The sequence below is a fragment of the Pelophylax lessonae genome (assembly GCF_965119305.1).
Source record: "Pelophylax lessonae genome assembly, chromosome: 2".
In the NCBI taxonomy this organism is placed as follows: domain Eukaryota; kingdom Metazoa; phylum Chordata; class Amphibia; order Anura; family Ranidae; genus Pelophylax; species Pelophylax lessonae.
In genome coordinates, this window is record NC_138769.1 from 618,188,841 (window position 1) to 618,206,489 (window position 17,649).

Here is a 17,649-nt window from a genome sequence, read left to right on the forward strand (position 1 = left end):
TGTAGCCTTTTTTTGCCTAATTGCCAATATGGAGTCCCAGAGTGAAAATTTCCCAGCGGATCTTGTTTGTGCATCTGGGACATCTGGATCGCCTTCCCTAGTGTCTGTCTGCAGCCATAGAAACTCTGACGCCCAAAGTGGATCTTGTCATGTCACAAGTTGCTATTCAAAAACGGCCGATGCCCTCTGTCTTCTGATTCAGAGCCTGTTGTGGTTGCCACAGACACTGCCCTCCTAGAGGGATCCCTGTCCTCACACCCAGACGTTGAGGAGGATGAGTCGTCGTCAACTGCAGCGCGGGAACGCACTCTGGTTGAAGCACTGGTTCGCTCCATCAGGGAGACTTTGCAAATTGTGGATGAGCCCATAGAGTCAGGAAAGCGGGTTGTCTTCGGCTCCCGCAAAGCCCAGAAGTCGGGTCAGGTTTTCCCTTGCCCCGAGGAGTTTCACGAGCTAGTGAACGAGGAATGGCAACGCATTGAGCACTTGCTGCCAGTGCCCAAGTGCTTTCAGCACCGTTGCCCTTTTGCAGATTCAGTCTTCAATCGCTGGACGGTATCCCCTAGGGTGGACCACACTGTTTAAGGACGTGGTGGACAGGCGCATGGAATATCTTTCACGCTCGCTTCTCAAGCTTGTGTTCGCCTCTGTGCTTGTTTCTCAGACGGTTACGGAATGGATTATGGTGCTTAAGAGCAACTTGCTGGCTGAGTTGGTTCCTCCAAGTCTCATTGAGCTTACGGAACAAATGGCCCAGGCCGTGGTGTATTTGTGTAACGCGGCCCTGGACGAGGCTCCCCTGGTTGCAAGAGTTTCTGCGTTGGGGATAGCCTTTCACCGCATGGTGTGGCTGAAGAGCTGGAAAGGGTAAGGCACCCCGCAGTAGGTGGGGACCTTGCTTCAAGGCTCACCGGGGGGGGGGCCCTTTTTCGTGCCTCGGGCGCAGGAAAAGGGTAAACCGTTCCAGCGGAAACGAGAAGGCTTGGTCAGGTAAGTCCAAGTCTGGTTCTACGGCCAAGTCTTCCTCCGCATGAAGGGACACCCTCTCCCGGTTCAGGGGTGGGGGGATGTCTGTGTTACTTTCAGGAACCCTGGATGTCTCTCATTCAAGACAAATGGGTTCACAAACTGATTCGTTTAGGGTATAAGATCGAATTTCGGTCAGCGGACAGATTCTTTCCATCAAATCTTTGTCTCGATCGTTTTGATGGATCTCAAGGGGGCAGTGCAAGATCTTCTTGCGCAGGGCGTTATCGTCTCTTCCGACCCCCGGTTGGCCAGAAGAAACCATGGTCGGATAAGCCCGAAAGCTGGACAGTCTAGCTCGGCGGCCCAGTCCACCTCTGCCTGAAGGGACGCCCTCACCCGTTGTCGGGGTGGGAAGACGTCTGCGTTGTTTTCAGGAACCCGGGTTGTCTGGCATTCAGGACAGGTGGGTTCACAAACTGATTCGTTCAGGGTACAAGATCGAATTCCGATCTCGCCCCGCAGGTTCTTCCCGTCCAATCTCCAGCTGTCTCCTGATCGTCTGAGATCTCATGGGGCAGTGCACGATCTGCTTGCCCAAGGAGTCATTGTACCCGTTCCCTCCGGGAACGTTTTCGCGGTTTTTACTCCAACCTATTCACAGTGCCCAGGAAAGAGGGCAAGGTACGTCGGATTCTGGACTTAAAATCGCTGAACCGCTATGTGTGCGTGTGCAGAAGTTCAGGATGGAATCCCTCCGGTCGGTGGTAGCATCGTTGAGCACTGGGGACTTCCTGGCTTCAATAGACTTGAAGGATGCGTATCTACACATCCCAATTTTCGAGGGTCATCAGAGATATCTCCGCTTCGCGGTGCCTGGGGAGCACTATCAGTTTGTGGCGTTGCCTTTCTGCATCGCTTCGGCTCCCAGTGTCTTCACCAAGGTGTTGGCTCCGGTTCTAGCTTTACTGCGTTTGCAGGGCATTGCGGTCCTCGGTTACCTAGACGACCTCTTGTTAAGGTCGAACTCCTGTGTGACCCTGTCGAGCAATCTGGTAGCGACGGTTCAGACACTCCAGGATTTCGGGTGGACCATCAATTTTCAGAAGTCAGCACAGACTCCCTCAAATCGCCTTCAGTATCTTGGGATGGTCCTGGATTCTGCTCAATCTCGGGTCTTCCTTCCGGAGGACAAACTCAGGACATTACGGGAAGAGATCGGGGCCCTCAGGTTCAGCGATCTCTCTTCTTTGCGGACCTGCATGCGAGTTCTGGGCCTGATGGTCTCGGCCTTCGAAGCAGTTCCATTTGCTCAATTTCATACCAGGACTCTGCAAGTGGAGATCCTGGACAGGTGGGACAGGACACCTCAGTCCTTGGAAAGGAGAATTTCCTTGAGTTGCCTGGTGAGGTCGGATCTCTTGTGGCTCCAGTCGCCGTCTGTGACACAGGGCCAGTCTTTCCGGGCCTCTGTTGTGGAAGATTCTCACCACAGATGCCAGCCTGTCGGGCTGGGGAGGAGTTCTGGGTACGCTCTGTGCCCAGGGGAACTGGTCGGCAGGGGAGACCTCGCTGCCAATCAATGTCATGGAGCTCCAGGCGATAAAGCTTTGCCTGTTCCGGTGGTCATCTCAGCTTCAGGGGTGTCCGGTCTGGGTACATAAATCACCAGGGGGGCACGAAGAGTGCCCAGGCGGCCATGGAAGTGGCCGAGATCCTGTCTTGGGCCGAATCGCATGTACTGGCGATATCGGCTGTTCACATTCCGGGTGTGGAAAACTGTCAGGCGGACTATCTGAGTCGCCAGACCTTGGATCAGGGGGAATGGTCCCTACATCTGGAGGTGTTTAACCTTCTGTGCGCCCGGTGGGGGACCCCGGACATAGATCTGTTCGCGTCCCGTCTCAACAAAAACGTGGAAATGTTTGTGGCCAGAACTCTCGATCCTCTAGCCGACACCGCGGACGCGTTGGTGGTGCCAGCTACCGGCTGATCTATGCCTTTCCTCCGATTCAACTGCTGTCCAGGTTCCTTCAAGGGGGTGTCGAAATGGTTGTCAGTAATTCTAGTGGCCCCTGGCTAGCCTCGACGGTCCTGGTAGGCGGACATCGTCCAGATGGTCGTCGAACCTCCCTGGCGGCTTCCGCTGCGAGATGATCTTCTGTCTCAGGGACCGATCTTTACAGTCACTGGCTTTAACGGCATGGCTATTGAAAGCCAGGTCCTGAGGGATAGAGGCCTTCCACAGGTGGTAATCCCTACCATTGGTAAAGGCTCGCAAAGCCACTTCAAGGAAGATTTATCGCCGCACCTGGAAAGCGTATATCGCTTGGTGCGAGGAGAATGGTCTTCGTTCTCGTTCCTTCATGATGGCGAAGGTCTTGGCCTTTCTACAGAAGTGAGTTGATCAGCGTCAAGGGTCAGTTGTCGGCCTTGGGCATTTTTTTTCAGCGACCGTTGGCGTCTCATTCTTTGATCCGCACCTTCATTCAAGGGGTGCGGCACTTGGCTCCCCCGAGGAGGGCTCCTTTGCCTCCCTGGGATCTGCATCTGGTTTTGTCGGTGTTACAAAAACCTCCTTTCGAGAACATCGGAGAGATTCCTCTGTCTGTGTTGTCACAAAAAGTGGCCTTTTTGGTGGCCATCACGTCGGCTTGCAGAGTGTCTGAATTGGCGGCCTTGTCCTGCCATTCTCCTTATCTGGTACTTCATAGAGATAAGGTGGTTCTGCGACCGAGTCAATCTTTTCTTCCCAAGGTGGTTTCTTCATTTCGCCTTAATGAGGATATTGTGTTGCATTCGCTGTGCGCACGGCCCAAGCATCCGTTTGTCTTGCATTCTCTGGATGTGGTCCGTGCGGTCAAGGTCCGCCACGGAGTCAATTCGGCAGTCTGACTCTTGTTTGTTCTTCCTGAGGGACCTCTGAAGGGATCGGTCACCTCCGCGGCGACCATTTCTAATGAATCAGACAGACGATTGTTCAGACCTATTCTATCAAGGGTCAGGTTCCTCCTTTCCCGGTAAAGGCTCATTCTATTCGAGCTGTTAGTGCCTCTTGGGCTTTTTCGCCATCGGGCGTCTGTGGCTCAGGTGTACAAGGCGGCGACATGGTCGTCCATGCACACTTTCACAAAGTTTTACAAACTTGGCGTTTTGGCATCTTTGGATGCTTCCTTTTGGCTGCAAAGTTTTGAGTGCGGCAGTTGTTTGAGGGGACATGAATTTTAATGTCTTTCCTTGTTGGGGTGTTTTTTTTTGGGTTTGTTCCAGTTTTTTTCTGTGGGCTCAGGTTGTTACTAGCCCGGTTAGTTGCGTTACCTTATCTGGTTGCTTTGCTTTCCTACCCCTCATACCTGCACTGCTTTGGGACGTCCTATTAGTGAAGGCTAATACCATCGGGCGGCGACTGTCAGAGGACGTAAGAGAAAATAGATTTTTTTGTAAGAACATACCGTAGAATTATTTTCTCTGAGTCCTCTGACAGTTGTCGCCCCCACCCTTCTGGTTTTTGGATCTGGGGGCTTGTTGCCTTCCGGTACCGCTTGATACGAAACTGAAGTAATATCAGATGGGTTGCTGGTGATGGCTGTGGGATGGCCCCCTAGTAGCGTGCTGAGGTACAAAAGTTTTTTTTGTATTAACCTGATAATTATCTGCCTAGCCTGCTCCTGCAGAATGCACCATCACCCATTAGTGAAGGCTAATACCATCGGGCGGCGTAGAAAATTATTTTACGGTAAGTTCTTACAAAAATTCTACTTTTCTGGCCTCCATCGATTTTTAAAGGATGCGTACCTGCACATCTCTATCTACTATCTACGAGGGTCATCAGCGGTATCTCTGCTTCACAGTAGCGGAGGAGCACTTCCAATTTGTGGCATTACCCTTTGGTCTAGCTTCCACTCCAAGGGTCTTCACCAAGGTTTTGGCCCCGGGGTTGGCTCTGCTGCGCAGGAGGGGGATTGCAGTCGTCGGTTATCTGGACGATCTCCTGTTAAGGGCGAGCTTGTGTGCCACTCTGTCGGGCGATCTGACAGTCATGGTTCAGACGCTCCAGGAGTTCGGGTGGACCATCAGCTTCCAGAAGTCGGCACTTACCCCGTTAGTACGTCTCAATTATCTGGGCATGGTCTTGGACTCCGCTCAAGCAAAGGTTTTTCTTCCAGAAGAAAAACTTCAGACCTTGCAGGGCGAGATCAGAACCCTCAGGGACAGGGATCTCTTCTCACTGCGGACCTGCATGAGGTCTCTGGGGCTGATGGTGTCGGCCTTCGAGGCGATCCCGTTTGCCCAGTTTCACACAAGGACTCTGCAAGCAGAGATTCTTTCCAAATGGAACAGGGACCCACGGAGGTCGGAGCTTTCGTAGTGGCTTCTGTTGCCCTCTGAGCCGGGGCAAGTCTTTTCTGCCACTGTTGTGGACGGTGATCACCACGGATGCCAGCCTGATGGGCTGGGGTGGAGTTCTGGTCACTTTGTGCCCAAGGAACGTGGTTGATGGAGGAATCTTCCTTGCCGATAAATGTCCTGGAGCCTCAGGGCGATCAAATTCTCCCTACTCCATTGGGTGCCCCGGATGCACGGTCACCCGGTTCGGGTTCAAACTGACAATGCCACGGCTGTGGCTTATATCATTCACTAAGGGGGCACATCATTCACTAAGGGGGCACCAGGAGTGCCCGGGTGGCCAAGAAAGTGGTCGAGATTCTGGCTTGGGCGGAGGTGAACGTTCCAGCTCTCTCCGCTGTTCACATTCCTGGAGTGGAGAACTGGCAGGCGGACCAGTCGATCAGGGGGAATGGTCCCTGCATCCGGAGGTGTTTCATCTCCTGTGTGCCCGGTGGGGGACACTGGATTTGGATCGGTTTGCCTCTCGTCTCAACAGAAAGGTGGAAAGGTTCGTGGTCAGGGCTCGAGATCCTCTGGCAGATGCCTCAGACGCGTTGGTGGTGCCTTGACACCGGTATCGGCTGATTTATGCTTTGCCCCCAATTCAACTGTTGTCCAAGTTCCTCCACAGATTGGCGTTGGAACAAGTGCACGTGATTCTGGTGGCCACAGACTGGCCTCGCCGGTCTTGGTATGCAGACCTCGTCAAGATGGTCGATGAGACTCCCTGGCGCCTGCCTCTGAGGGAAGATCTGCTGTCTTAAGAGCTGATTTTTTCCTCCTGCTTTAACGGCTTGGCTGTTGAAGGCCAGGTGTTGAGAGACAGAGGTTTCTCTGATGCTGTGATTCCTACCTTGCTGAGAGCTCGAAAGGCTACCTCCATGAAGATTTACCATCGTACCTGGAAGATGTACATTGCCTGGTGTGAGTCGCAAGGGTTACATCCTCACTCCTTCTCTGTGACGAAGGTCTTAGCTTTCTTGCAGAAAGGTGTTGAACAGCGTTTGACTTTGGGCATGATTAAAGGTCAGGTGTCGGCCTTGGCCATTTACTTCCAGCGTCCCTTGGCGATTAATTCCCTGATTCGCACCTTTATCCAAGGGGTTCGTCATCTGGCTCCTCCAAGGAGATCCGCTTTGCCTCCGTGGGATCTGAACAGGGTTTTGTCCATTCAACAACGACCTCCTTTTGAAAATATTGAGATCTCTCTGCCTTTGCTGTCCCAGAAAGTTTCATTTCTGGTGGCTATCGCCTCGGCTCGCAGGGTGTCTGAGTTGGCGGCTCTGTCTTGCCGTTTGCCTTATCTGGTTGTTTATAGGGATAAGGTTGTTCTGCGACCCAACCAATCTATTCTCCCTAAGGTGGTGTCAGCTTTCCACCTCAATGAAGATATTGTTTTGCCTTCATTTTGTGCGAAAACCCAAGCATCCCAAGGAATTTGCTCTGCATTCCCTGGATGTGGTTTGGGCGATCAGGGTTTACCTGTCGGCCACGGAATCTTTTTGGACGTCTTGATTCCCTGTTTGCCCTTCCTGAGGGACCTCGTAAGGGTTCGGCTTCGTCCACTGAAACCATTTCCAAATGGATCAGACAGACTATTGTTCAGGCCTATTCACTAAAGGGTCAGGTACCTCCTTTCCCTGTGAGTGCACATTCTACTAGAACTAGGAGTGCCTCTTGGGCTTTTCGCCATCAGGCTTCTGTGGCTAAGGTGTGTAAAGCGGCGACCTGGTTGTCTGTGCACACTTTTACAAAATTCTACAAGATTGACTCGGATGCTTCCTTTGGCCGCAAAGTTTTGCAGGCTGCTGTTTGCTGAAGAGACGTGGTTTTCTCTTCGTGGGGTGAATTTTTGTTTTGGGGTTCGCTCCTGTTGGTTGAGCTTCTGTTGCCCTGTTGGCTATGTTTTTTCGCTGGTTGCGTTTCTTCCCACCCCTCATGCCTACACTGCTTTGGGACGTCCCATTTGTGAGGAAACTATGAAGTGGCTGCGTCTGTCAGAGGACGTAAGAGAAAATAGAATTTCTCTTACGTCCTCCGACAGTCGCCGCCTCTTCATATTCGTCACATATGGGGTATTAGACTTTGCTCCGAAGGAGTAGCTAGGCAACAGAATATGTTAACATTAAAGCTTTTAACATATCCCACCCTCAAGGGGTGGTCCCCTCAGTCAATACCCTCCTACTTCCTGCAACCATATCTCAGTTTCAATGTCTAGCTTGTCAGGAGTGGCTGGCTCTCTTTGTGCCCCAGACTTTCTTCTTTTTTGATTTTTTGTTTGAGTTTTCTCTCTACCTTTACTTAGCTGTTCTTTTTGTCAGCATTAGTTAGTTCTTCTGATGAAGAGGTTCATGCGGGCTGGGTCTCGGGCTGATCCCCCTGGTCGCAGGTCGTGGGTCAGTGGCTTCCCAGCCTGCCATCGAGCGTTCAGCCAGGTAACGCTCCTGGCACAGTGAACGACCCATCCCTGTTCGGTGCAGGGATGATTGGTGAGGTGGCTACCTCGCTGGACGCTGTGCGGTTTCTTAACCCCCATTTTGTGCGTCTTGTATGCGACTCTCCCTGCCTCATGTGCAGCGGCTTGTTCGCCTGTGCGGGTCACCCACGCCATTGAGAGGTAAGTGTATCTATGTGGGGACCTGTCTGTCTGGGGGGGGTGTCAGTCTGGGACTGTGTAACCTGCCTCTGTTCACACTGTTTGTCTCCCTATCACTCGGCTGCATGCTGTGGGCTGCAAGGGGGGGGAGAGCTGTGTGACACTGTGTGTCAGCTTTGTCAGTGTGAGAAGCTGTGTGCTGTGGGGCATGTTTTGTGGCATGTTTGGGCACTATACAGCGATCGCTGCGGCGATCTACCATGTTTTTTTATATATGGCTAAATGTGTGCATTACTGTACTGTGGAGCGGCGGTTTCGGCGCCAAACGGCGCCATTTTGCCTACACTCGCTCCGGCCGCATGTTCTACATGCATGGCGGCCATTTTCTTGTAGCCTCCCATAGGCTTTAATAGAGCGCCCTGGCCGCATCACTTCCTCTTCTGGGTACACCGATCGAGGCAGCAGCAGCGGCGAGGGTCTCCTCAGGTTATATCCTTCTTATCCATTGCCTGTGTCAGTTTTATTGTCCCTGTGGGGGTTTCATTGTGCTTGTGTGTGGTGCGGTGGGCTGCGCTCGCCGCGCTTGTTAAAGGGGCAGTTAACCCTTTATTATCCGGCATTTTGATATTGGGGCAATGGATTCTCAGGAGGGCACATTTCCTACCGCCTTGGTGGATAGCCAGGGGACCGCTGTTTCCCCCCCAGGGGGGGATTTAGCCACTATTGTGGCTGGCCTTGCTGCTCAGGTGCAGATGCTGGTGGCTGCTCAATCTACCAAGAGACCCAGAGTTTCTCTTTCCTCTGAGTCTGAGGGTGAAGGTGATGGGGCTGTTATGGCGGGGGTCTCCTTATCGGGGTCCCGCTCCTCCCTGGATCTAGTGGGGTCCGAGGTGGAGGCTGAAGTTGAAGGGGTTGATAATTCTCCCCCTGGCTCGCCTGAAGAGCTTGCAATCATGGATGAATTGATTGCTTCCATAAAACAAACGCTGCGTTTGCAGGATGAAGTGTGTCCCCCCGCTGCCTTGGCGGCTTATGGGACGCAGAGAAAACGCAGGACGCCGCAGGTTTTTCCCTGCAATGATGATTTTCAGCGCGCTGTTAAGGAACAATGGTGCAATCTACGCAAACCTTTTGCTGTGCCAAGTAGGTTCAAGCTGCGTTATCCTTTCTCGCCTTCCACTGATGAACGGTGGTGTGTGCCACCCCCGGTGGATCACGCAATTGCGGTTTTAAACAAATCTACTGCGATTCCTGCAGAGGATTCCCCGGTGTTCCGTGATGCCACGGATAGGAGATTGGAGTCTCTTGCCCGTCATACTTACTCTATTACGGGCTCTATGCTTAAGGCTCTGTTTGCCTCTCTCATGGCGGCCCAGGCTGTCGCAAGTTGGACGCAGATGCTTAGGCGCGTCCTAGTGGCCGATTCGGCCTCGCCGGCGACCCTGGATATGGTGGATCAGATCCACCAGGGTGTCATGTATCTGTGTGATGCGGACTTGGACTTAGTCCCGTTGGCTGCACGTGTGCACAGCGTGGCGGTGTTGTCTCGCCGTCTGGTTTGGTTGAAATGTTGGTCGGTGGACCAATCTTCACGTAAGACCTTAGCCAATCTGCCTTTTGATGGGTCTCGCCTTTTTTTTGGGGAGTCCTTGGATGTGTTGATTAAGGGGATCACCGGAGGTAAGAGCACTCTCTTGTCCCATTTCCCCAAGGCTAAAGGGGCTTCTGGGAAGAAGCATGCTAATTTTCGGCCCCCTCAGGGGTCCTTTCGTGCCTTTCGGTCGCACTACAAGGGCAAACCGTTCAAAGGTCAAGGTTCTCAAAAGAAGCCCTGGTCTGGGAAACAGAAGTCCGGTCAATCCGGATCCGCAGCCCATAACAGTGCGGCCTGAAGGGGCGCCCTCACCCAGTTTTGGGGTGGGGGGACGCTTGCTCGGTTTTCTTCAGCCCTGGTTGGCCCGCATGCGGGACAGATGGGTTCAGGAGACCGTTCGATCTGGTTACAAGATCGAGTTTCTCTCTCTCGGCCGGAGAGCAGATTTTTTCCCTCAAATCTTCACCTGTCTCCGGAGCGTTTACGGGACCTGCACCTGGCGGTGCAGGACCTGAGGGCTCAGGGAGCGGTGGTTCCGGTGCCTCATCGGGACTGATTTCGGGGGTTTTATTCCAATCTGTTCACCGTGCCCAGGAAGGAGGGCAAGGTTCATCCAATTCTGGACTTGAAGGCTCTGAACCGCTCTGTGCGGGTTCGCAAGTTCCGCATGGAATCCCTGCGGTCGGTGGTGGCTGCCCTGGTTCCGGGGGAATTCATGGCCTCCATCGATTTGAAGGATGCGTATCTTCACATCCCCATTTTCGAGGGTCACCAGAGGTACCTTCGATTTGCCATTGCGGAGGATCACTACCAGTTTGTGGCGGTGCCTTTTGGTCTCGCCTCGGCTCCGCGGGTTTTCACCAAGGTGCTTGCACCGGTTCTGGCATTATTGAGGGCCCAGGGCATTTCTGTCCTGGGGTATCTGGACGACATTCTGGTTCAGTCTGCAACCAGCCAGGGTCTGGAGGAGGTCCTGTCTGTCACGATGCAAACTCTGCAGGAGTTTGGTTGGACGATAAATTTTCCAAAGTCGACACTGAGTCCGTCGGTTCGTCTTCCCTACCTGGGAATGATCCTGGACTCGGTGCAGGCAAAAGTCTTCCTGCCGGAAGACAAACTCAGAACTCTCCAGGAGGAAGTCAGGTCCCTCCGGGACGTTCCGCTCTCGTCTCTGCGGACGTGCATGAGATGTCTGGGATTGATGGTCTCGGCCTTCGAGGCGATTCCCTTCGCCCAGTTTCACACGCGGGGTCTCCAAGCGGAGATCCTGTCCATGTGGGACGGACGACCTCAATCTCTGGATCTTCAAATCTCGTTGAGTCATCGCACCAGAAGAGACCTTCTGTGGTGGCTCCAGTCCCCGATGGTGTCCGGGGGCAAGTCGTTTCGTCCTATCTCGTGGACGGTGATCACCACGGATGCCAGCTTGTCGGGCTGGGGTGGTGTTCTGGGCGTTCTGTCCGCCCAGGGAACTTGGTCGGAGGGGGAGTCCTCCCTTCCGATCAACATTCTGGAATTGCGTGCGATAAATCTCTGTCTTCATCGATGGACGGACTGGCTGCAGGGCTGCCCGGTTCGGGTGCAGACGGACAATGCCACGGCGGTGGCCTACATCAACCACCAAGGGGGCACCAGGAGTGCCCGAGCGGCTCGAGAAGTGGCCGACATTCTGACTTGGGCCGAGACTCATGTCCCGGCGATAACGGCGGTGCACATTCCGGGGGTGGAGAACTGGCAGGCGGACTATCTGAGTCGCCAGACCCTGGATCAGGGGGAATGGTCTCTCCACCCGGCTGTCTTCCAGATGTTGTGCGCGAAGTGGGGTCTTCCAGATGTGGACCTGTTCACGTCTCGTCTCAACAAGGTGAGGAGGTTCGTGGCAAGGACGCGCGACCCTCGGGCAGACGCGTCGGACGCGTTAGTGGCCCCGTGGCGTCAGTACAAGCTGATGTACGCGTTTCCACCGATTCAGTTGCTGTCCAGGTTCCTTCGCAGGTTACAATCGGAACGCAGCACGGTGATTCTTGTGGCGCCGGACTGGCCTCGCCGGTCCTGGTACGCAGACCTCGTGAATCTGGCGGTCGACGCCCCGTGGCGTCTACCTCTTCGAGACTATCTCCTGTCTCAAGGGCCGATATACCATCCTGCTTTACAGTCGCTGGCTTTGACGGCCTGGCTGTTGAGACCGAGGTCCTGAAGGAGAAGGGTCTCTCCCCGGAGGTCGTTCATACCTTGATCAACGTGAGGAAGTCTTCCTCGGGGAAGGTTTACTACCGTACTTGGAAGGCCTATTTTGCCTGGTGTGAGTCCAGGGGGTTTTCACCCCGCATTGTTGTGCGTTTTGGTATAAAATTTGACTGTTTTTTAATTTATTACTAAAAGGCGGTGTCTGAACTATCAATGAAATTATGACGCAGTGCCTCCAGCCGATTACGGCAAATAATTTAATAACTAAAAACGAAACCCAATCAATTTTGTTCAGACACTCATAGTATACCACGCAATTTTCCCGAGTTCTTTTTTTTTTATCATTTAATTTCTTTTTAAAAGCATATACCAATCTTAGTGAAACAGTCTACAGTAGGGAATATATATATATATGAATATTTATTCGCAAGACATATTTTCACCATAAATGATCATACTTGAGTGACACAAAGAGATAACCTTACATAAAATACCAACTTAAAACAATAAATGCAATGTGATATTTAGCTAAACGATGAAAGTAAAATAAAGCAAGATTATGTTTTTCCCAGGTGTAGTATGAACCATAAATTAATATTCTATATAATCAGACCACAATAGTCTGCGAATCACATGGCCGAAAGTCATTCCACTGCAGATGAAGTGAGAATAAGCCATGCAAAACGGAAGACGTAAAATCGCAAATAATGCGCTTAATCTGATATTAAAAATGTTATAAAAACAAAAATCATCTCTTTAGAGAAAAATCTACATATGGTTTATACGGCTGGGATTGTACTTTCGTTACCCTTTAAATAGGAAATGTAAAACATTTAAGGAAGTACATAAACAATATTGAATAATAATCAAATAACAGCAAGGCATAATTACCATATTTAAAATGGCCGCTTAGCTTAGAATAGTAGTTACCAGGTTCCTTTAAGATGGCTGCATTTCCAAGATGGTGGCCAATTAGGGAGGAGCTTTGTTTGGCGTCCCTCAAAGGTTCAGATACATGGTGGACCAAGATGGAGTCTGTGTAGATGAGTCTATACATGGTTGTTGTAGTGTGTATGTTGTAAGTGTGATGTGTCTTGTGTCTTGTGTGTGTCTGTTGTGTTGTCTTCTATTACATCTCTGGTTTCTTTTTATTTTGTGTTGAACAAAAGGGCAGTAAAAATTATCATAAGCCAAACCCAGTGGGAGGAACATTATCCTATTGGTTGGAGTTACTTATTCATTAACTGGTGATGTCATAGGGTGACACCTCTTGGTTAACCAGTATATTAAAATTAAATAAAGATTCCTCCATTTAAGACTATTATAAAAAACATAAAATGTAATCATGCTCTCATCTATGACGTCCATTTAATCCACCAGGTATCTGAATAAAGATTAATCTGGATACCACCATTCTCATATTTAATATCTCTTATGTAATACATATATATTGGATTTTACTTTTTAACCCAAGACTTCAATTAGTAGCAGTAAGAATTATATAGATACATATACAGTTATATATATTGATACACAACAGCTTGTATATGTAACTTTTTCTATACATGGTTTGTTTCCAATTAGAGTATTATCCATTTAAGGGATTATTATGTTAACAACAGTACATTTATGATTTGGACTGGATGATAAAATATGGGCGAAATGTCTGACCATTTGACACTACTATATGATAGAATATAATGTACTTCTCAGTAGGAAGTTGTCATAACATCATAGTTCCATAACACCTTTTGTATATGATGGGGCAAAGATGTTGTTTCAGTTTATGATTTTATGAAATTCATTTTGAGATTTGCAGTTCTCGTCATTCTAAGTGACAATGTTTATTTGACTCCATGTAGATTCCAACAACCCTACCCCCCTGTTGGTTTATAGGTAAATGAATGATCGATTCTAGCCTTTGTCCGTTTCCGTTTGTTTGTCTCCTCATGATATAGACAATAGCTTATCCTGCTTGTGGATGGGTGAACACAGGTGTTATCCTGAAATTGAGTTTCGGCCATTGTGTGATAAAATGTCTCATGGCCCGAACATAGTTTTATGATCTTTCTGGTTTCTCTTATTCAAAGTTTAACAAACACAATTTCCTTTCGGGGCAGATGACACAGCTTTTTATCTCAAAGTACATGCAAACAAAACTATCTCAAACAATGGACGCAATGTGTGTTTCAAACTGAAAGAGTTTTGACTCAATATGTAGCAAGGTCAATGGAGGCCTCAAAGTTCACAATTCTTGACCTGTAATAATAAAAATGTATTTCTATTTTGCACTGAAAGTTTAACAGCATGTACTCGGTTTCCCGAGTGCTGTCCTTCCTTCAAACAGGTGTCGATCAGCGTTTGGCGCTGGCTATGATAAAGGGTCAGGTGTCTGCGCTGGCCGTTCTGTTTCAACGTCCCGTGGCTTCCAACTCCTTGGTTGGCACTTTTGTTCAGGGAGTGCGGCATCTGGTTCCTCCTAGGAGGGATCCTCTGCCCCCTTGGGACTTGAATCTCGTTTTATCGGTGTTACAACGTGCTCCTTTTGAACAGATCAGGGAGATCTCGTTGTCTATGTTGTCCAAAAAGGTCGCCTTTTTGGTTGCGATCACTTCGGCTCGCAGAGTGTCGGAGCTGGCGGCTTTGTCCTGCAAGTCTCCGTATCTGGTTGTTCATTTGGATAAGGTGGTCTTGCGACCTAATCCTTCTTTTCTTCCGAAGCGAGTTTCGGAATTCCATCTTAATGAGGCTATTGTCTTGCCTTCGCTGTACGCGAAGCCTAAACATCCGAAAGAGGTGAGACTGCATTCTTTGGATGTTGTTCGGGCGATAAGGGTTTACCTTAAATCGACTGAGTCTTTTCGAAAGACGGATTCCTTGTTTGTTCTTCCAGAGGGTCCTCGGAAGGGCATGGCGGCGTCGGCCTCTACCATCGCCAAATGGATCAGGCAGACCATTGAACAGGCCTATGCTTTACAGGGGAAGGTTCCCCCTGTGCCTGTGAAGGCGCACTCGACTAGATCTCTGAGTACGTCTTGGGCCTGTCGTCATGGGGCTTCTGTAGCCCAGGTGTGTAAGGCGGCGACCTGGTCGACCGTGCACAAAATTCTACAAAGTAGATGTTCAGGCATCGGCGGATGCTTCCTTTGGCCGCAAGGTTCTTAGTGCGGAAATTCCCTAGGGTCCCTTGTTGGGGACCTCTGGCTGTTGGGATGAGTTTTTTATCCCCTGGTTCTTTGTCTTTTCCTGGGTTGTTGCTCCTGTTGAGCAATTATTTTTTCCTGTAGCCCAGCTGGTTTCCTTCCTTTGGTAAGGTTCCTTTCTTTGATGCGGAGACTGCGTTGCCTTTCGGCGCGGATGCGTTTCCCACCCCTCATGTTTGCACTGCTTTGGGACGTCCCCATATGTGACGAATATGAAGAGGCGGCGACTGTCGGAGGACGTAAGAGAAAACGGAATTTTTGTAAAATCTTACCTGTAAAATTCCTTTCTCTGAGTCCTCCGACAGTCGCCGCCCCCGCTCCTCTTTTGGGGTTTGGTTGTATACTCTACTGCTATTCCACTGAAACTGAGATATGGTTGGAGGAAGTAGGAGGGTATTGACTGAGGGGACCACCCCTTGAGGGTGGGATATGTTAAAAGCTTTAATGTTAACATATTCTGTTGCCTAGCTACTCCTTCGGAGCAAAGTCTAATACCCCATATATGTGAAGAATATGAAGAGGTGGCGACTGTCGGAGGACTCAGAGAAAGGAATTTTACAGGTAAGATTTTACAAAAATTCCGTTTTTTGTAAGAACTTACCGTAAAATTATTTTCTGAGTCCTGTGACAGATGCAGCCCCGCCCCTCTATTTTGGAGTTGGTTGTCTTTTCTTTCACTTATTGCTACGAAACTGATTAGTAAGCACGATGTGTCTGGGGTAATGTCTGAAGAGACAGCCCCTAAGGGTGTGTCTAGTGGAAAGTTTTTTTTTCTGTGAGTTTCACTGCCTAGTCTTACTCCTGTAGAGGTCGCATTACCCATTTGTGAGGAAAATATGAAGTGGCTGCGTCTGTCAGAAGACTTACGGTAAGTTCTTACAAAAATTTAAATTTTTCTCAAGCAATGAATAGATGATAAATTCTGTATATGAAATTATCACTTGTATAGATGATGATGTATGCTGCGATCACTAATTATTGTATTGAACCCCAGAATGATCAAGTATAACCTTACTGGCAAAATACCCCTTCTATCCACCTCCTAGATGGGATGGATCCTAGGTTGTCTTTTCTTGCATGCTGTTTTTGATAATGTCCCACACGAGTTGAGCTTGAGACCCAAAGAAAACCTCGGACCTGAGCACGACCTTCTCTCAAAGAGATCTTGCTCTTTGCACTCAAAGCCTCTCTTGCCAGTAAATACCAGGAGGGGGGGGGGGGTGGGGGTATAAGATCCTTACACAATGCTACAGACACCGCTGGTGCTTCATTGTATGTTCTCCCAGGTCTCACTCCTGTTGGCAGTGCCTTGGAGTCTGAGGGGACCTTGCTTCGTATTTTCTGGGAGTGTCCCATATTGAATAGGTTCTGGACTGTGGTGGAACAAACGATCAAAACCATCACAGGAATGTCTGTTGGAAACCCGTCAGCTTTGCTGTTGCATGACACATAACTCTTCAGCAAGCGATACACAAATTATTTGGGCCCCTTTCACACTTGTGTGACCTGTCCTGCGACTTGGGACTGCAAAGTCGCATGACAAGTCATACTCCATGATTTCCATTGAGTACCGTCTGTGTGACTTCAAGTCGTCCCTGCTCTACTTTGGTCCCACTTTGATGTGTTTTGAGGTCCATAGATCTCAAGATTACACAGGCATTCCTTCAAGTCCAGTCAAAATTGTGTGACACTTGGGTCGCACAAGTGTGGAAAAGCTCTGAACCGCCTGATAGGGCACAATGACTTGCCCAAATTATAGAGAGCCAGCAAATGGAGAATCTAAAAATGGCACTAAAAGAGCAAGAAGATAAATATTGGAAAATCTGGACTCCATATTTCTTTTATATGAACAAACATCACTAGCTTCCATTTTTGGTCTTTTGCAGAGACCACAGCACAGGGAAATGGGAGAATGGGTATGATCTAGTCAGTTAGTGGAACACTTTTCCTATATTAGTAGTTTATTCTTTGTATTCCTCGTGGCCTAGTGCCCTCAACACTTTCATAATTTATACACATTATTTTGACGCAACTCAATGTTATATGAATGCTTGAGTTTTTATTTTTTTATGCAGATTCTTTAAAATAAAGGATTAAAATTGTTTTCTAGCATGGCACCTGGTCCTGAGATTTGACAACTCTCATGTATGTAGATATCATTCGCACATGCACAAATGACAGCCTTGGCTGGTGGGGGACCTGATTTTTCCCTGCTGGAGTTTAGTAATATTTAGAGGTCACGTTCCAACCCCAGCCTTTGCGTCTCTCCCTATCTGCATGTTCCTTGTCAGCACATTGTGTATGGCTCCTTCTGATTCTCCTGTCTTGTAACGAGCTATGCTGTAGGAGGCTGATACAAATTTGAATTCTGGTAGTTGCACTGCTATCATTTAACAGAATGTTTTAATAAAGTATTGATAAATACAGAGCTGCATTAATATGCGTATGTTATACTTGCCTTGCATAAAGCATAAAAACTGAATAACTGGAATACCGGTTTGTTTTATTTAAACTTTTCTAGAGAACAAGGCCCAAGTAGCTGGAATGGCAGTGGATTTACAGCTGGAGTGGATGACTTTGGAGGACTTTCAGAGGCACCTTGATGGAAGTGATGAAATCATCCCAAAGGATCCTATCCCTAATAGTAAGCGTTTTTTTCTTTCATGCCACTTTTCACTGGCTGTGCAGTTTTGCAGTTTATCAAACTTAATATT

The 17,649-nt window shown here is 49.4% G+C and overlaps 1 protein-coding gene across 1 annotated transcript in view; it reads left to right on the plus strand.

Moving 5' to 3' along the window:
• The window catches only part of MPHOSPH8 (M-phase phosphoprotein 8), a 268,249-nt gene that overhangs the window by 92,360 nt on the left and 158,240 nt on the right, over nt 1–17,649 (plus strand). The window contains exon 6 of the mRNA XM_082247634.1: nt 17,457–17,579. Coding sequence (XP_082103760.1) covers nt 17,457–17,579 — 123 coding nt within the window. The remainder of the gene's footprint in view (nt 1–17,456; nt 17,580–17,649) is intronic.